General features: G+C 39.1%; 1 protein-coding gene across 1 annotated transcript in view; it reads right to left on the reverse strand.

Annotated features, from left to right (window-relative positions):
• Positions 1 to 21310, reverse strand: part of MAML2 (mastermind like transcriptional coactivator 2) — a 352070-nt gene that overhangs the window by 10936 nt on the left and 319824 nt on the right. Inside the window, exon 3 of the mRNA XM_066371136.1 lies at positions 1869 to 2072. Coding sequence (XP_066227233.1) covers positions 1869 to 2072 — 204 coding nt within the window. The remainder of the gene's footprint in view (positions 1 to 1868; positions 2073 to 21310) is intronic.

Consider the following 21310-nt stretch of genomic DNA (forward strand, 5'->3'; position numbering starts at 1 on the left):
TTTTTTTATAGTCTGGCCCTCCAACAGTCTGAGGGACAGTGAACTGGCCCCCTGTGTAAAAAGTTTGGGGACCCCTGCTATAGTTCTTCAAAGTCAAATTTTACCTCTTCTGGGAGACTATCTGCAATCTCTTCTAAACTGGATTTTATATTTTCCTCCATTACCAGTATCTTTACTGTGTTTATTATAATGCACATATGAATCTAGCGCTTCCTTATTTAAAATCATTAACATCCTCTCCACTACTTTTCAGACAATGTAAATTCTAATTTCTTTAACTTTATTTTCTGGCTTTTCCCTATCCTTGGGCACATTCTATGTCTCAGCTCACTAGTATGTAGTACACTGTCTCTGAGTCTTTGAATATGCTGGTTCTTCTTGCTGTAAACCCCCCTCTCCACCCCCATCTCCCACTTCACCTTCAGATCTTCAGCAGATATAACTTCTTCCCTGGAACTATTTCTGGTAGTTCCCACATCATAGCATTTAATAACATGCATTACAATTGCTTATGTATTTGGCATTTCTAGTGGACTCCAAGTTCCTTAAGGACAAATGCAGAGTCTGACTTCTTTATGGCTGTATTCTCATAGTAAATTACTAAATATTTACTGAATGAATTATAGAGCTTATCACATCTTAGATTTTTTTATTCTTATAACCAAGCTCCTTGGGTATAAATTATTTATTTTATTTCTTTGAGAGAGAGAAAGAATGAGAGAATGAGAGAGAGAGAGAGAGATTGAGAGAGAGAGAGAGAGAGAGAGAGAGAGAGGGAGGGAGAGAGGAAGGGAGAGAGATGAGAAGCATTAACTTGTAGTGGTGTCACTTTAGTGGTTCATTGATTGCTTCTTCATACGTGCCCTGAGGGTTAGGGGGCTCAAGCCAAGCTGGTGATCCCTTGCTCAAGCCAGTGATCTTGGGCTTCAAGCCAGTAACTTTTGGGCTCAAGCTAGTGACCCTGCGCTCAAGCTGGTGAGCCTGTGCTCAAGTTGGCAATCTTGGGGTTTTGAACCTGGAAACTTGGTGTCCCAAGGTGATGCTCTATCCACTGTGCCACCACTGGTCAGGCAGTATAACTTTTTTTTAAATTTTGTTTTTCTCTTTTCTGGGTTCCTTGGCTCTATCAATCTAGAGATAGTTAACTTTGTCCTTTTCTTCTTTCATTTGGCCAATTAGTTTGAAGGGGGAGAGAACAAAACTTGGACATGAGGCCTGGGTCTTAGTAAGCAGAAAGAGTTTGGATCAGCTGTTGAGAATATGAGTATGTCTGAGAATACAGATGGCATGTACAGACGAATACTGATTCAGGGTTAATGTGTGGGTAATATGTGAGAAATCACAGCCTTGCTTATCTCTAAGGCCACTTCAATATGATAAAAGTAGGAGGTAGATTTTCAATTTTCTTAAAAAAAAATCCCCCATTCTGAGATGCTCCATTTTGAAAGCCAAATCTTAAGTTATAAAACTCTATGCTGGCTTTTAAAATACTCTTATCTCTAAAATCAGTTTGGATTTGGGTTGATTCGCGTTCTGTTCACTATTTCTGCCCCTCAAGGCTGCAGAACACGATAGTCTCTTTTGCTTGATTCAAATGCCCTTCTTGGTGGTTCTAAACATTCCCAGGCTGGGCAGGGCCCGTTAGCCGAGGGGCTGCACATTCCAACTATCCAGCAGCTGGTAAATCAAGTTTTTTTCTTCCCTGAAGCACTTCACACGTATAGAATTAACTTTTCTTATAGCCAGGACACCGGTGTTGCTGTCACATGAGTAAGCTCAGAGAAAATGGTAGTAAACAGAAATGGGAAATAATGAATTCCCTCAGTTGGGCCAGTGGGTACGCGCAGTAGATATGAGGAGAAAGTTACCGCGTCCACCAGCATCTGCTGCTGCAGGAGAAGGTGCTGTTTCTGCTCCATGATCTGCCTCTGTAGAGTCTGTTTCTTCCCCATCAGTTGCTGATTCAACAGTGATTGCTGGGAGTTCATGTAACCGCTTCCAGTGTTTGGATTTGAGCAGGGGTTGGGACTTGGACAGGAGCCTGTGCTCTGGCCTACCACAGAGTGTTGATCCTAAAGAAGAGAAAGGAGGGGGAAAGCTACTGTGAATTAAAAGAAGAAAAATGTATCACAGAGATCATAAGCTCAGATTCCGAACATTTTTCATCTTGTTAAGATCAAACATGGTTAATGGGTTGGAGATCAGAGAATTGCTTTTTAAGTGTAGAAGAAATAATTGCTTATCACAGCAACTAAAGCAGCTGGGTTAATGACATTTGGGCACTGGAAAAGCTCCCACAGGACTCTGATGGTGGGACCTCCACATTCCACAAGGCGTTTATGGAACCTCAAAGAAAACTACCATGAAAACATATGGCAAACCTCTCAATTGCTCAGGAACAGACACATCATAAAGTAACAAGTTCTTCCTTTTTCCCTAAAGTTAGCACACATCAATGCTGACCCTGCAATGAAAATTAGGTTTGAATGTATATGTTTAAAAGTTGAAGAAGCATTTTGAACAGAAAGGGCCTAGCTTGCTATAAGGCAGGAAGGCCTGGAAGGCCTGTGATTTCTGTTTTATAAACGCTTGCTAACTTGTAAAGGACGTGTTAATTTTTCAGAGACGTGTCAATGTTGTTCGCTGGTCAGTAAGTCAGAAATCTCAGTGCTGAATCAATAAAAGAGTGCCCAACCGAAATGAGAAAGTATTAAGAACTAACTTTGTATATTAAATAATATTGGGTATTAATGAACTGTATTTTAATTTGAGGTTTCTACCAATTTTTAGGCATTGACAGGTTTAGGACCCTGCAGGGCAAAAAGCTAAACCCAGCCAAATATTTTCATTAATTCCCAAAGATGTGTTAGAGCTGTACACTGTGGGGGTCACAAGAAAACACTACCCTCACCTTGGAGAATCTGTTATCTCATTAAGGAATAAATTAAGTACTTGCATATAAAAATATAAGCAAATGTAGAATCAAGTTTTAGATGATGATACATGTACTAGGTCTAAGGTCCTCACACTTTTACAATACTCATTTGGGAAGCAGAAGCCCTGGTCTTGCTCTAGAAATTCTAAGGCTGTAGATCAGGTATCTGTGATCCAAACACTCACTGGCCCAGCAAATGCTTTTTGAGAAACACGGGATATACGGGAGCAATGAAATCCAACTCTCATTCCCCAACTGCACTGTGTGAGGTTACAAGAGATTAAAAAAGATAAAGGAACTCTCATGAAGCCTGACAAGTTGTAGTAGGTACTCCATTTGTAGAAAGTCCCTTTCTCCTCTTTCTTTAGTTATCTGCTGAGTTTATAAAGTCTGCGAATGTAGGAAGCAGGGTCTTGCTTTAGTAATCCCGGGGGGCTACAGAGCTCACCAACTGCCTCACAAGCAAAGGGATGCAAACTAATCTTAAAGATGACCATGAACGGAAGCTTACTGCAGGATAGACTCTGTGCTCAGCACTTTACTTGACTTCTCTCATTTGCTCCCCCCAACAAAACCAGGAGCTCACAAAAATTAGGGGATATTTTATTGCTTCATATTCATTTTGAAATATCCCCTAATTTTTATGAGCAGTATAGTATTATCATCCCAATTTTGCAGCTGTGAAGCCTCTGCTCAGAGAGGTCCCGTAGTGGTAAATCGTGGAGGAGGACGGGAAACCAGGTCCGTCTGACTCCGGAGCTCCAGTTTCCAATCACCATGCTCTACGGTTTTGCAGCCGAGATGAGAAACATCCAGGAGAAAGACTTCCATACTTTAAACCTGTGCCAACCCGTCTGTCCATGAAGCAGATGTTTAGTGAGCTCTCCCCTCAGGGGTGAGCCCCTCAATCAGGCACATGGAAGGGGGTATGTTGGGGAGAAGGAAAAGAGTGTGGGACTGGGTGGGAGTGGATGGTCAGTTTTCCTCACCAGTTAATTAAAAATAATTAAAGCCATCTCTAAGCAGCTTAAAGGAAGCATCCTTGAACACATCTGAGCCCATTGAAAGTCAGTTCTCTCAACCTTACATCCATCATGGCTTCCAGGAAACATTTCATCCCACATGTCCTACAAGCCACTAGGTGTGTGGGGTGAGAGACAAGCATGTGAGCGTCATTAACAGGATGGTAGCTGATGAAGATCTGTGAGTTGAGTGCTCCTGAAGGGCAAATGGAGAAGGAAATGCATGGAGGATTGTTGAGTGTTGAATGTTTACTCCACCCACAGTAATGGCAGGAATGGAGAAAAGGGTGGGGTCAGAGAAGTATAAAGACAACCAGAGTGATTGGAGAAACCAAGGTGAGAGAAAATATCCTGGAGGCAGTGGTTGGCCCTCCACTCTCCACTTTAACCTGAATATAAAGTCCCCTCTTTTCTATAATTTGGAGTTTAGTGCAAGACTGTATGAAAAGAAGGTTTTGTGTTTTAAAAATATGGTTTACAGCCTGACCTGTGGTGGCGCAGTGGGATAAAGCATAGATTTGGAACACTGAGGTTGCCTGTTCGAAACCCCAGGCTTACCTGGTCAAGGCACATATGGGAGTAGATGCTTCCTGCTCCTCCCCCTTCTCTCTCTCTCTCTCTCTCTCTCCCTCTTTCCCTCTCTCTCCTCTCTGAAAATTGAATAAAGTCTTTAAAAAATATATATATGGTTTACAAACATAAAAAGAAAAATTAAATGGACTTTTCTTTCAGCCTTCTTTGCAAGACCATGAAATGGACAAGACCATGAGCCCTGGAGACAGGCCTGCTGTGAATTCTCTCCCTGTTCTGGCTCTTACTAGCTGTGTGAGTGGGGAGAGGTTAATCCGCTTCATTAACCTTGATTTCCTTTTCTGTAAAATAGGTACAACGGTGCTGACTTCACAGGGCCCCTGTGAGAATTAGAGGAAATAATACAATGCCCAAAATACTCAGTACATAATTAACAGTTAACAATAGTCGCTCATAATTGTTAAAGTTATTTCAACAAAAAGGAGCAACAGAACAGTCTGCTGGTTTGTTTGCTGTGAAGCAAGGGAGACAGGCCTTGCAGATTGCAAAATGCTGTTTAAATGTAGTGGTTTCAGTTTACCTTGTAGATCACAAGCTACCTGTGCAATTACCTCCATCCTGCTGCCTGGAAATGTCAAAGATGAGGTGAATGTCGTTCTCTGAGGGATTGTCTTTTGGAGTGTGCTTCCTACATTTGGGTTAAGGGCTCAGCTCAGCGTCCTGTTACTTTGTTATTTGCTGTACTGTTTTTTTTTTTTTAATTTTTTAACAGCCAATTGCTTATTAATAGAGCAACTAATATACATTTAGAAAGTATTATACCTTAATTTCCTCATTTGTAAATTGGAGGTAATTCTATTAATGACATAATTAGACCTGATGAAATTCATAACAGTTACAGGAACTCAATAGGTGCCTGGTAAATTTTAGCAATTAATATGTTTCTTATTTTCATATTTTTGTTTTATTTTACATATGGCAGAGATGGTTTAGAAACCATTATGTCGGGCCCTGGCCGGTTGGCTCAGCGGTAGAGCGTCGGCCTGGCGTGCGGGGGACCCGGGTTCGATTCCCGGCCAGGGCACATAGGAGAAGCGCCCATTTGCTTCTCCACCCCCCCTCCTTCTTCTCTGTCTCTCTCTTCCCCTCCCGAAGCCAAGGCTCCATTGGAGCAAAGATGGCCCGGGCGCTGGGGATGGCTCCTTGGCTTCTGCCCCAGGTGCTAGAGTGGCTCTGGTCGCCCCCTGGTGGGCAGAGCGTCACCCCTGGTGGGCGTGCCGGGTGGATCCCGGTCAGGTGCATGCGGGAGTCTGTCTGACTGTCTCTCCCCGTTTCCAGCTTCAGAAAAATACAAAAAATACAAAAAACACACAACAAAACAAAACAAAACAAAAAAACCATTATGCCTGCGAAGAAGCTTATGTTGTGAGTATACCTGACTTGCAGGTGAGGTGTCTTTGGCTCTCGTTGTGTTTTAAATACAGTTTGGCCCCTATGCTCTTCAGTTGGCCACAGTCCCTACTATTCCCTATTTTATTATATCTATCCATTCTCCTCATTTCTATTACTTGGTTGGCCCATGTAGGCATCTGAAGTAATGGTCTCTGGCTTATATACAGTTTACCTAAGAATCTAAGGGACACACATTACTTCCCAACATATGAACTCAAAGTTATTATAATAAAAAGCAATGCACAATGATTTCCATTAAGGTAGTATGATGCTTACTAGTACCTTAGAATTAAAGTTTAGATCTCCTAATGCCTAGTCTAGTTACCAATGCATTCATTCATTCATAAATGAATTTGATAAATTTTACTAAATATCTACTACATGCTAGGCAGTTTTTGATTTTTTGAAGATGAAAAAAGTATGGAGAAAGGGGTAAATGAAGAGAAAGAAAACAGTGCTTAATGTTGGCTGCATTGGTGAACTTCATCAAAATAATTTCCAGTGAAATCCGGAAAACCACACTCCTCTAATATTTATAGAAGATCTGCATACCAGGAAAACGTAACCATATTTCTTTCTCTCTCTAATCAAACAGATGCACTGTGCTAAATCTAGCTTCATTCCTTTACAACACCAACAGATATAAAAATAAGGGATAAATTCTCTTTTGGAAATCTGTAGAAAAATTTTAAACGTTGTAGCCTCTAGCCTCTGGGCCTTACCATGTACTCTACCATACACATTCTTTTAATTCATGATTGAAGTAATATTTGGCTGATGCTACATTTTTTCCCCCTTATGTTAGCAATGAAACACAAAACACCTCCTTATACAGGCTTGCTGTCATTGCCAAGATGTTGTGCAAACGTTAGTACATAAAATATTTTGAAAGAAAAATATGCTCCAATGTGTTGGCTTTGGTTTCCATATTCAGCCTCACTCTCTGCCTTACACTCAGCCCATAGAGAACTTGACTTAATAGAATTCATCTGTTTCCCCTCAACACTCATTTTCTCCTCAGGAGCATATGAAGGCTATGGTAAAAATGGCATATCCTCAGCCCATACATGAAACTCTGTGTGTGTGTGTGTATGTGATTGTGAATGAATTAGGTATTTCCATTGACGTAGTGTTTTCCGTGATAGAAAACCCAGTTTTCTAGAGATACTGAACTTAAAGATTGTTGTGGCAGTGAATAGTAGCCACAAATGAACTTGAATGATCTTCCATTTTGTATATTTGTTTTTTTTTCTGCTTTTACTAATAAAATTATAGTATTTTATGCTAATCTACAAAGTAGGCTTCTGGCCCTATTCTCTTGGGATTAAATATAAATTTACATTTAATATGCACTTATAGATAGGTTTCCACATCTATGTGAATGTGTGTGACTTTGAGATTTTAAAATCCCTTTACAGTATTAGTTAAGCAGCTGATTTTGAGCAGTATACCAGTGCTGAAATATGGTGAAAGTTTCTCAGATCCTTGTTCTAATCCAGCACAGGACTACTAGAACAATGACAGCAATTCTACCAATAATCAAGCTATGTCTTTAGAATTATCTTCAGTCTACACTTTTTTAGTGTGTGTTTTTCTGAAGTGAGAACTGAGGAGGCAGAGAGACAGACTGGCATGCACCAGACCAGGATCCACCCACCCAGCATGCCCACCAGGGGGTGATGCTCTGCCCATCTGGTCCATTGCTCTGTTGTACCTGGAGCCATTCTAGCACCTGAGGCGGAGGCCATGGAGTCATCCTCAGTACCGGGCCAACTTTGCTTCAATGGAGCCTTGGCTACAGGAGGGGAAGAGAAGACAGAGAGGAAGGAGAGGGGGAGGGGTGGAGAAGCAGATGGGTGCTTTTCCTGTGTGCCCTAGCCAGGAATCAAACCCAGGACTTCCACACACCAGGCCGACGCTCTACTGCTGAGCTAGCTGGCCAGGGCCTCTTCACTCTACTCTTGTTCATTCATTCAACAAATACTTGCTGAGCATCTACTAGGCAGCATGCATTCTTTTAGGCCTTGGGGATCGAAGTTCACACAGCCCACCTGGAAACTCTACAGCTTGTCTATACTTTCAACTTTTCCACCTGGACTATTGATGGAAAATTTAACTGGCTAAGTGTTCTCGAGGATGTTAGGAGACCATCGGTAAATTAGGCATACGATGACCAAACCTTTTAGATGGAGGCAATCAAAGCATGTTCACAAGTAAGTGGCAGTGTGTAAGGTTAATTTAAATTTATAGGAAGCTGGATGCATGTTTTTAATGTCTGGAAAATATGGTAAAAAAAATGTTTTTCCAAATTTGTTACTTCGGTGACTTAATATCTTGTTCATGGGTCACCATGTGAAATACTAACACAACAATATTGCAAACTATGTCTATTCAACCTGAAAAAAATTAAGGGAACATCAGAAAATTAAGGGATCATCTGAACTATTTAAAACGGGCACTTCTTTTCCTTAGAGGAAAATGATCTGTCCTCCTTGTTGTTACCTATATTTCTCTTAAAGCCAGTTGAAGTCCTTTTTGAAAAAAAAGTCCAGATTTAAAAATTAGAAATAAACTCCAGTATATGGCCATACCACCCTGAACATGCCCGACCTCATCTGATCTCGGAAGCTAAGCAGGGTCTGGCCTGGTTAGTACTTGGGTGGGAGAAATAAACCCACTATTTCAAACCTAACAGCTAATTCACCAATACCCTCTTTTGTAAAATTTTAGGAATATTTATTTATTTATTTTAAGATTTGATCTATTGATTTTACAGGGGAGCGAGGGACAAGAATTATCATTCATAGTTGCTTCACTTTAATTATTCTTTGGTTGCTTCTCATATGTGCCTTTGACCTAGCAAGCCCAGGGTTTTGAACTGGTGACCTCAGTGTTCCAGGTTGATGCTTTATCCACTGTGCCACCACAGGTCAGTGAACTTTTAGGAATATTTAAATAAACAATGTGTTTGAAAAAAGAACCTTACATGTCTCAATCAACAAACACCAGAGAACAAGCCTGGTTCCCGGGGTTCTACTTTGATAAAATGTCTGTAAATCATGGTCAACAAGTAAGAGATCTTTAAAAAAAAATATTAACTGAAAAAAAATGCTGGGATGATCTCTTCCTTTAGTTTTAATGGAATGCCAGGGTTCTGCCAAGCAGGGCTGATTTCAGCAAAAGGTAGAAGGGGGTCCAATTAGATCTGTCCTAAAGCAGCAAACAAAAATGTCCCTGGTTTCATTGAGGTATGTTGAAATGGTAAGACTCATTTAGTTCAGTCAGTTTTACTGTTAAAGCAGTTTTGTGGGCTGACTAGGACAGTAATTTTCACAAAGCAAGCAGAGTTATCTGGCAGGTATTATTCTCTTAGTATTAAAAAAATAACCTCTAAAAATATTTGTCTTGTTCTAGGCATATGAGTAATATGGATTTCTGTTTCTCCTAACTTATTTTAGAAGGGGATATATAATGATTTTTTTTTTCCCCACAAAAATGAAGTAGCTTGGGATCCATAAGAGTGTTTTGGCATGGGATGACTGCCCTCTCTTTTTCTTGGCTTCCAGAGCTAGGCATCTGCAATTTGCAAAACAAACTCAAGATAAAGTACCCAGCTGGGTGAGTTTGTACAGTAGATCTCACAAACTGGTTTATTGTTGAATTCAACTTTTCCCCCTTCTCTCTTTCCCTCTTTTCCTCTTCTTTCCCTGTCTCAGTGAACTAACTGCTCAACTGTTCCTCTGGGCTACTTGTCTTCTCAGCCTCCTCAAGAAGCCATTTTGTTTATCTCTATGCCTGAGAAACAAGTTGCCTTAACTGTTTCTGATCCCCTACAAGCTGGCCGGGCCACTTAAGTTATTTATTCAGGGCCTGGATAGTGAGGTGGCAGTGGGTGGCTGAAATAATGGAACAGTTCTTGTTTGACACACAACAATGACAACAAAACAATGATCAGGAAATCATCCAGGATGCACCTTTTAAACAGAAAGACTGAGGGATAAAACATTGCTTATCTTCAGGTTGCCAGTCTGTTCTTTCAAGAGTCAGTAAATCATGGTATGACCAGTCAAATCCAGCTTGCCGCCCCCCCTTTTTTTTGTATTTTTTTTCTTAAGTTGGAAATGGGGAGGCAGTCAGACAGACTTCCACATGCGCCTGACCAGGATCCACCCGGCACGCCCACCAGGGGGCGATGCTCTGCCCATCTGGGGTGTTGCTCTGTTGCAACCAGAGCCATTCTAGCGCCTGAGGCAGAGGCCATAGAGCCATCCTCAGCACCCGGGCCAACTTTGCTCCAGTGGAGCCTTGGCTGCGGGAGGGGAAGAGAGAGACAGAGAGGAAGGAGACGGAGAGGGGTGGAGAAGCAGATGGTTGCTTCTCCTATGTGCCCTGGCTGAGAATCGAACCCAGGACTCCCGCACGCCAGGCCGACGCTCTACCACTGAGCCAATTTTTTTTTAAAGTTGACATTTTTTTTAGATTTTATTTATTTATTTATTTTATTAGAGAGAGAGGAGAAAGAGTGAGAGAGATAGATAGAGAGAACAGGGGGAGGGAGAGGAGCTGGAGGCATCAACTCCCATTATGTGCCTTGACCAGTCAGCCTGGGGTTTCGAACCAGCAATCTCAGCATTCCAGGTTGACGCCCCATCCACTGCGCCACCACAGGTCAGGCCCCCCCCCTTTTTTTAGTAAACAAAATTTTATTGGTACATAGCCATACGCTTTCATTTATGTATTGTCTGTGGCTACCCTACAACAACAAAGTTGAGAAACTATGACAGAAACCTCATATTTTTAGCCCACAAAGCCTAAAATATTTACTATCTGGACTCTTATGGAAAAAATAATGTGCTGACTCTTGGCTGTACTAGCCAAGTAATGCCACTTTACATTAAACTGATAAAAATGCCTTAGAAAGAACCCAGCAATCCCTGGAAGGAACTGGCAAATTAGGGATAAGAAATATCTATCATGAGATCTGTCTACACTATCCCTCTACTCCAGACTATTACAAATATTGAAAACTGAAAAGCAACTTAAAGATCTTCTATCCAACATCATTTTAAAGATGAAGACACTGCCCAGAAAGGTTAAGAGATTGACTTGCACAAGGTTACACACTAATTTAAAAGATGAAGCCCTGGCTGGGTGGTAGCTCAGTTGGTTGGAGCATCTTCCCGATTTGCCAAGGTTGCGGGCTTGAAACCCAATCAGGGCTCATACAAGAATCAATTGGTGAATGCATAGATAGGTGGAACAACAAATTGATGGACCTCTCCTTCTCTTCTTTCCTCTCTCTAAAATCAATCAATAAATAAAAAATTAAATAAAAAAGATGAACACATATCCAAATCTAGGAAAGCAGATTAAAGAGAAATGAGTGTAATAAAATCTATTTGCTAGAGAGAACTATAGCTTGTCTGACAGCACTGACTTGTCGGGGGTTGGAGGGTCGAGGAGAGGAGATGTTAAAAGGTGGAGTGTGAAAATACAGGAACATGTATTTGAATTAGCATTTTTCTTTGTTCCTTTCAATTATGAACAGTAGCTGGTTTTTCCTCCTTTTTAATAGGGCATTCTTCTTTGCTTGCTTGGAACCTTCTCCTCCACCCTCCAGGGAAACCCTGATCATATGTTTATAATCTGGTTCAAATGATTAGAATGAGTTTTGTGGTCACCATAGAGTTCACCCTTCAGATGTTACCTAATTTTGAAGTCACCAGGACACTGCATCTATTCTTAGCCCCTGGGGTGGACACTTATTATGGGTTGGCACAGAAGAACAGTTCCATGGGCAAAGAAGCAGCATTTAGGTGGGAGAGTGGCCAGGAACAAAATGTCAGTGGGTCAGGGTGGAGTGGGAAGAGTTTGGTAACTCGGGGGGGAAGGAATGAGAAATCTTTCTTAAAAGAGAAGCTTTTCAACGGTAGAAGGGCTCTTTGTGGCAGACCTGAAATTTCTGCTCTGTAAGTTAGCTTTCAGTCCCTAGAGCAAGGGTTTCAAACTGTTCTTCGGGGAACAGCAACTTTGGAGGGTTTTACAAGGCTATGGATTCTGTTTCTCCTCCCATCTCCTCAAGTACACATGCAACTAACAATATTGTCTACAATGTCAGGAAGTTGATAAATTTTCTAAACTTTCACAGCCCATCCATCAACAGAGCTTAGGTGAACTCAACCCTCTTCCCTCAGAGGTTAGTGTTTATGAAGGTAATGAAATGAATTCCTGTTGGACATACCCTCTACACTGCACTTCCAGCTTCAGACCATCCACAGGTCCTCTTTGGCTTAGGGATCAAGTTCTAACTCCAAATAATGTTATATACAATCCTCCATGAGCTATCTGGCTTCTGCGTGTTTCTCCAGTCTCATCTCTCAACACACTCTTTCTTCACTGTATGCTATCAGAATACTAACTGACCTGTAATTCTACGAACTCTCAGAGCTTTCTCCTCTCCATATTTTTGCATAAGCTTACAGCCTCTCTGCCGGGGACACTCTACCCCTCCCACTTCTTACCACGTGAAAACTCGTTCTTTCTAGACTCAGCTCAGATGTCATTTTTTCAGGAAGTCTTTTCCGACCTCCCAAGGATCTTGAACGCCTCTATTCCATGCTCCCATAACACCTGGTAGTTACCCATGAGGTAGCATGTGTCACTCCATATCATAAATGTCTGTTTGCTTATATTGATCTCTCATTATAAGTCCTTGGAAGGCTGGGGTGTTTACCATGATATTCCCAGGGTACATTGGACTCTCCATACATGTTTCTTGTAAAAATAAATACACAAATAAATAAAGAAGCAGTGTGAAGCAGAAAATAGGACAGAACTTCTTGCTGTAAAGCACATGGCATGAAAATGCTAACTCTTTCCAAAGGCACTGGATAGCCAATGTAGGAGAGAAAGGAAAGGTTGAGCAACATTGGGAAACCCAGTCTTACTTTTATGAGTGTGCCCCCTGAGAAGGGCTGATGGCATAAAGGATGTTTTAGGAAGGAAAAGAGTTAGTGATGAGTGATGGCAGAGTTCATGATGATGATGATGACAATGATGATGATGTCTATGTGTCTTGTAAGGTAGGAAGAGGGCACACAGATGGAATATCATTTCTACTAATAGTTATCATTGTTTGAAAGCTATGTACCAGGCCATGAGTTGAGTGTTAGCAATAAGTTAGCATTTATTTTAAACTGTCGTTTTCTTTGACAATTTTTACTTCTCACACACTATTACATTATTTCATTTTCTTTTCAGAATCTCTTCCATGTGACCCATGAACCTTGTTAATTTTGCAGTCTTTTAACTTTGCTGGGCTTTACTTTCTCCAATTTTAAGATATGCAAGCTAGATTATAATCTCTAAATTCCATTGTTGTGCTGGAATAATTGAAATTCCATTTTTATTGAATCAAACTAACAATAAATACCACTGTGATAAAATAATTTGATTTCTTTTTTTCCATTAAGTCTAAAATACAACTTAACAACATAACATGCAGTAGTTTCGCCACTATAGTCAACAGACATCACATTCAGTTGGGGGTGGGAAGTGAGGAATCACACTGGCATCTTCTTTGGAAGTGACTGAGGTAAATAAGCTGAGGCATGGGGAAGGAGATGTTGAGAAAAGGTTTTACACTGAGCTCTGGGGCTGTTTACATACTTCAGTGGAAGTCACAATTTAGAACTGAATTGCTTTGCTATAACATCTGACTTTTCTGAACTTAGTCTGTAAAATGATCTCTATTTCCCCTGATTATGTTAAAATAAATTTACAAAATGTTTTGCTAGAAATAATTATTATGTTTTGAGCATCCACTCTTCACTAAACTATATAAAATTTATAAATCTAGGTATAAAATAGCTTTCTGTCTCTTACGAGAAATGAGAAAATATCTTCATTTTGGCAAGTTGGAAATATTGGAAATCCAGATCCACTGATACAGTACAGTGACTGTGGTCGATATTTTCAAATGTGCCTATCTACTCTAATGTGACATGATAAGCTGTTTTTTAATGTATTATTATAACGACCACTAGGACATTTTGAAAAAGACCCATCTGTTCTCTGTTAAATGTAGCCCTGACGTCTCCTTTGGATTAGTAAAGCAAGCCACTAAATACTTCAGTGGGACTTCAAAAAAGCTGAGTTTTCCCTAAGAATCACTAAGGGATGAACTTCAAACATCAGAGGTTTCACCTGGATCAATTCCCAGAAAATCAGGTTATTTACCAAATATTATTTATGCAAACTATACAAACATGTTTTGATCTTCAGAGTACTAAAATAATGTTTAAGAAAAACAATAACCTTTAATGAAGAGTCTACCATGGAGAAGAACAAGGAAGGTCAACTTTCTTTGGTCTAATGACCTTGTCTGTCTACATTGATCATCTGTCTACACTGATCACATCAACTGTACAACTACTACCAGATCTGCTATTACTGTATGGCCATGAATATAGAAAAAAAGTACTTAAAGTTCTTATTAATTCTGTTATATTAAGTACTAAGATTAAAAATTTCTTACATACATATGAGAATACACACATATTTTAGCTTCTCTGTTTCTGTTTGAAATCACAAGATGGAACAGAGTCTGAAATATTTTTAGATGTCAACCACTTTTTTAGACACTTTTCCATCTACAAAGATTTCTAGTATACATATGGGTTCATAAGCTGACTCTTCACTTTAATTTATCTGAACGGAGAAATCATATGAGGTAGATCTATCTTGACACCTGCCCAACATAGGTGACTTGTATTGCCTGAGTGCCAACTATATCTAGTATTTATCTTTATTATAGAATGCATACATTATTTATTTACATGTATAGCTTTTTTTACTACACTATTATTACTTTAGCAACATGGACTGTTGCCCTGAATGGGTGACTCAGTTGGTGAGCATCATCCCGACAGCTAAGGTTGTGGGTTTAGTCCCCAGTCAGAACACATTCAAGAATCAATCAGTGAATGCATAGATGCTTGGAACAACAAATCCATGTTTCTTTTCTCTCTTTCTCTCTCTCACTCTCCTAAATCAATCAATAAAATCATTTTTGAAAAGAACATGGATTGTTTCATATATCTATGCATTCCCAGTAGTACATATAAATCTGACATAAAAAACTCCACATATATTTGTCAAATAAACAACAAATAAATAATTACATGAAAATCAGACAAACTTAATTTATGACATGCTTTACAATTATTTAAATGTTATTAAGAAAGTAGCATGTATATCAAGAATTTTCAGTGAAATGTCAAATATCAGCATCAAATATCATATGAAATACCTTACCTGAGAATATTTATTATTCTTTGTCAGTTCAAGATATTATACACACCTTTTTGCTTATGATAAAACCCTGAATTTAAATTTAGTACATACAGAGTTATGTGAACTTTTAACCTTTTTTTTTTTTTCTCAGCAGTTTGGGTAGGTTGATTGTACTGGATTCTGTTACTTGTAACTGGAAACAGATTCTTGATTTGAACATAACTGTCCAGTGCTTTTTCAATTGGGTAAACATTTGTGGCTTATGTTCCTAACTGCTGATCAGGAGAGAATGCATGAAGGGAGACTGATATATTGTGCAGTTACCAATGTTTACATTGTTTTGTGCTTTCCAGATCCATGTGGTACTTTTGAAAAGGATATACATCTGGGAATGCATCAGCTCTTCAGCTGCTGGCTGGATGCAAATAACAGTTCATTTAGTATATAGCAGAGCACTTATGCATATTTATATCAAAACTGTAATTCAGTTTGAGCCAATTGGATTCCCTTTATAATTTGGAAATACAGTTATCTAGCCATCCACATTAAAACAAACATAAAAATAATTTTTACAATTTATTTATTTCTTTTTTTTTTTAGTGAGAGGAGGGGAGGCAGAGAGACAGACTCCAGCATGAGCCCCAACTGGGATCCACCCGGCAAGCCCACTAGGGGGCGATGCTCTGCCCATCTGGGGTGGTTGCTCCATTGCAACTGGAGCCATCTTTTTTTTTCAGCACCTGAGGTGGAAGCCATAGAGCCATCCCCAGCACCGGAGGCAAACTGTGAGATCCAATCGAGCCAGCTGCGGGAGGGGAACAGAAAGAGAGAGAAAGAAGGGGGAGGGTGGAGAAGCAGATGGTTGCTTCTCCTGTGTGTCCTGACCGGGAATCTAACCTGGGACATCCACATGGGCTGAAGCTCTACTACTGAGCCAACTGGCCAGGGCCAATTCTTACAATTTCTAGCCTGTTCATAAACCTAACAGAATTTGGGTCAAGTATGTGAAATGCCACAAAACTGAATATCACGGAAACCTAAAACCAGTCAACTATTGTTTTTGCCTACAGACTACCAAATACGTACTATAATTGGCTTGAAAAAGTTATTTAATTAAGTTAACTGAATCAACAAGTTGTTTTGGTGTTAGTAAGACACAGCTTGATTGTCTTATCCAAGGATTTGATCTAAAGTTCCTATTTATGTAATCTTTGCTAGGTCTTGACTTTAATTTTCTTCTTTTAGATATAGCTGTATTGGCATCAGTGAGATTCTAGCATCATTTTTAAATGTTCCTTTTTTCAAAGTACTTGGTGAGCATTAGTAGTCCATTTCAGAGAAGTGGTTAAGCTAATAAATATTTCAAGGGTTAATTAAGCTAAAGTATTTTGAGCTCTTTAGAAACAAAATAACATTGTTAGGTATCATGTTAGTATGCAGTTGGCTAGCTATACAGATCATATGAAAGGAAGGACAATTAAGCTCCTTTAAAATAAATATATATCACTTAATGCTGAAGATGGCTATTCTCACATACAGCAGTCCTTCTACATTTAGTGCCGCAACTTGTCCTTTACCTCTCAATTATGATCTGAAGAGTTTTCACACACATTTTCTTTAATCGCCCTTAATCATTCTGGGGGGCAGCTGGGCTCATGGTTTTCTCCCAGGTAACATACCATTCACTCATATAACCTGCTATAGCTTTCCGTACCAAGAACATACTCACCTTTGGATTTCACGTGGTCCTTGGTCATAAAAGAAAGTGAGATGGGCACTGTTTTTAGAGGAAAAGTAACAAAGCTGGATAATATAGTTTGTTGGTAATTTAATTATATTATTGTTTATAAAAGATCAAAGAGAGGCTATGGCATGTGGTGAATAACTTTTAGTCAAATTTAGCATCAGTGGAGCTAACTTTTGTATTTCCTTCTACATTGCTCTTTAGAGGAGAAAAGAAAAACAACATGGCCATTAATAGATGGTCCCTCTACTTTTTAGGAAAGCCACGAAAGTATGATCTTTACCTGTAAACATCTATGACAGTAAAGGAAGGCTGTAGTGTTTCTAATTAAATGCAAATAATAATTCACAATATTGTGCAGAGAGTGATTTATTTTCATAAGCCCTCTTCCAACCCCCAGGATTTTAGGCTAGCTACTAGAAATATTGTTCAAGGACATCTGTTCAAGGATCTACTTTATAAAATGGTAAAAAATTCCTTAATGTTTATGTCTATGATCAAGGATAAAAAAACAATCAGGCCTATCAAGATTTATAAAGCATAGTTTATTGCAAGATGTTCCATAGATGGCTGCAGTTCCATGAACGGAATCAAGAATAATTTGTAGCTTTGGGGATGATCCCCTTACTGAAAATTGTAATATGTTTTAAATGAGCAAACTACTTATAACTAACATTATCTCATAAACCTCCTGATTTCTGTCTTAATTTACAGGAGTTTCATATTGTAACTCCAACAGATAAATACTGTGGTCAGAGAAAATTTACTTTTCATATATTTATCTACCTGTGCACAAATATATAAACATAGAGGTGAGACTATAAAAATTGAAGTGTTTACAGGTTATATGTTGTGACTCTTTTACCAAACAAACTGGATTTCTATTTAGAGCTTTAAATGAAACACTGTTTTTCCTGTTTAGGGCAAGGTTTAGAGCAAGTGCCCTGGGAGGTGAAGAGGCAGACCAACAGGCCTTTCCGGGTCACTTCCTACTGCTATGTGTAGGGGACACTGTGGAAGAGGCAGGTGTCTGGGTAATATGGGATTGTTTCTGATATCGGCGGGACATTCATAGTTGCCTGCAGACTAGGTAGGGACAGAAGTTGCTGACAGAGGTCACATTTTAGAATGCTGGAGGTCCAAACAGTCCTTACTCAACCTTCTTGATTATACTATGGATGAGTTAAGAGGAATAGGGAGGAAAAAGGAGGCAAGAATAGGGAAACATGATATTTTGAACCAAATTGTTATATCATATATGAAGTAAAGCAGAATAAAGTTGCTTCATGCATACATCAAAAAAAAACTATAGCAGTCTTAATTTGTTAGAGACAACTCATTTTGGCTGGGGGGTAGAAGGTATAATTTTTTTCTTTTTTCATTTTTCCGAAGCTGGAAACGGGGAGGCAGTCAGACAGACTCCTACATGCGCCTGACTGGGATCCACCTGGCATGCCCACCAGGGGGTGATGTTCTGCCCCTCTGGATCGTCACTCTGTTGCATCCAGAGCCATTCTAGCGCCTGAGGCAGAGGCCACAGAGCCATCCCCAGCGCCCGGGCCATCTTTGCTCCAATGGAGCCTCGGCTGTGGGAGGGGAAGAGAAAGACAGAGAGGAAGGAGGGGGGGGGGGTGGAGAAGCAGATGGGCGCCTCTCCTGTGTGCCCTGGCCAGGAATCGAACCTGGGACTCCTGCACGCCAGGCCAACGCTCTACCGCTGAGCCAACCGGCCAGGGCCAAGAAGGTATAATTTGAGAGTATCGCCAACAGTTTTGGTTATTCTATATTTTTTAGTATGCTCACATAAGTATATATTTTAGGAATAATTTTATGATCATGATGCAATGATTTTTATAAGAATTTGACTTCTTAAGGTCACATCAACCAGGAAGAATCATTTTTTATATTTAAATATAGAGGTTTTTTCTTATTTTAAAATAGTCCATTGATCTTTTATAGCAGTAAAATAAAGATTCAAACATTATTACACTGAAATCCATAAACCAATTAAACAATGACAGGATAAGTGGGATTTTTTTCTCTTAGCCTTTAGGAAAATGCCAACACACACTTTACCTTCTCACATGATTTGGTGGTTAAACATTTGGTTTGCAGAACACAATTTAATATTTTATTTATAACGGGCAGGAGAAATGGTAACATTATTACCATAAAATCTACTTTTATGTACTTCTTGTAGTAATCAAACTTTTTTTTTTCTTCTAAAATTTCATATGTCAAAATTTAGCCAAACCAAACACTTGGATATCAGCTCTCTATTTTGGCCTGGAGTAACATTTGGGAAACAGAATGTCCTGAGCCTCTTCCTAAAGCACCACTAGCAGGCACTGTTAGCGCACACTCATCTGGATTCATTTGACTTGGGCAAAAATGGAACAGCAGCTTACATCAACTGAGGATCAGTGAACACAATCTCATAGCAACAGACACCACAACAGTCCCTCATTACAAGCCTTGTCCAACAATCAAGTCTTTAACGAGAACAAAGGTTGACAGTGATTAATCATTAAGCAGTTCCTTGTTCCTTGATGCACGTGTTCTCAGCAGCCTCCTGCAGAGGCAGTCTGGCATACTTCCTGTCTCTGTGCTCCACTGTGCCATGTCTGAAGGGACAGCCAGGCAGCCTTCTCACTATTTTAATTTCAAATGCTACAAACATCTACAGAGTTTCTATGTGCACATGTCTTGACTTTTATTCTGAGCCTGGCAGACTGTGAATGGATATAGGGAGCGAGAACATAATAAGCCATTAACTACACATCTGCTTACTAGATTATGTTCAAAGATGTATAAAAAATTGATTAAACACTGTTTTTTAGAATAAGCCTTTGAAATCTGTTTCCTTGAGCAACACAATGATAAGTTGAAATAATTTAGTTGTACAGTGAACATAAAATACCTTTACTAATGTTTCTACATTAAAAAAGCTTCTATATTAATAAAATACAATGCTTTGGGAAAAACAAAAATATTTTCAGAAATCTTCTTTTAAATAATTCTGTTTCACAAGGCAAGGGAGTTGTAATGTTTACTAACATTGTCATTATTTTATTCAGTGTTCCTCTTGTGTTTTTAATTACTTGACTAGGTCTTATTTATCTTAAATGGTCATACAATAGTATACATATTCATCTTAATAGATTAACTTGGAAGTTCTATTTTTCCCTTTTTAAACATGTAAATATCACGGATGATAGCTATTACCTGTGAACTAAGTGGAGAGGGAAGTGTAGCTATGAGACACAGGTTTCTAGGGGGTGAGGGACAAGAGGTAATGGAAACAAGAATGACCAATGGAGTTCCAATGGAGTTCCAAAGAATGACCAATGGAGTTATGTTAACAAATATATTGTTTTCTCAATAACATCACACTTAACAAAAAAACAAAACAAGGTAACTAAGGGTTCTTTGTATCTATTAACATCTTTTTTCAAACTGGCCAGAAATAAGTAATGGCAAATCTCCAGTAATTCAAACAGAGGATTTTAACTAGTATGCCCACAATATAAAACCCAAAGCACAAAATCCAATCACAAAATATAAAACAGGCTGTGTTACTGTACTCAGCACTTGTACTTAAAGTATGGCTGTAACTTCTTCAAACTGAGTTATATTCACTTAGGAAAGGGAAATGACAATGACATTCTACAAACAAAAAAATCACCTTATTATTGGTAACTAAGGTCATCACACAAATGTATGAAACAGGGATAACAATTGTCATTGACTCATGTTAAAAGCAAAGCAGCCTGTTAGATATCCCATTCAGAAAATGAACATCTTTTAACTGGAGACTCCCGAGATCAACATTTAAAACTAACAACTGTGAACTTTGAACTGTGAAGGAAAGCAATGAAGAACTATTGGGAGAAAGCTTTCAGGGTTTGAGATGGTCTTAGATCATATATCCTTATAAACCAACCCATCTGATTATTTTAACTCAACTTATACTGGTTCTATGTATCTCTGTATTGAGGATAAATTGACTTCACTTCACACAAATATACTTTAAAAACACAATATTTGGCTTATCCTCAATCATTTTCCAATTAGAAAGTAAGCTTGCAACATCTGGGGGCTTATGTCAAAGTCTTTGGGCAAAGATCTAAATCAATTATCAGTCAAGGGACTCTAAAACAATGTGTAGATGGCATGAAATATTACATCAATTTCTAAATCATGAGGTATACAAATCTTAAAGGAATTCCAATACATATTTATTGGCATCATTATCCATAAACAGCAATAATAATAATCATATTCTGAGAACTTACTATGCGTTAGTCACTATGCTGGGCGTTTTATGCACGA

The sequence above is a fragment of the Saccopteryx leptura genome, chromosome 1, assembly GCF_036850995.1.
Source record: "Saccopteryx leptura isolate mSacLep1 chromosome 1, mSacLep1_pri_phased_curated, whole genome shotgun sequence".
Lineage (NCBI taxonomy): Eukaryota > Metazoa > Chordata > Mammalia > Chiroptera > Emballonuridae > Saccopteryx > Saccopteryx leptura.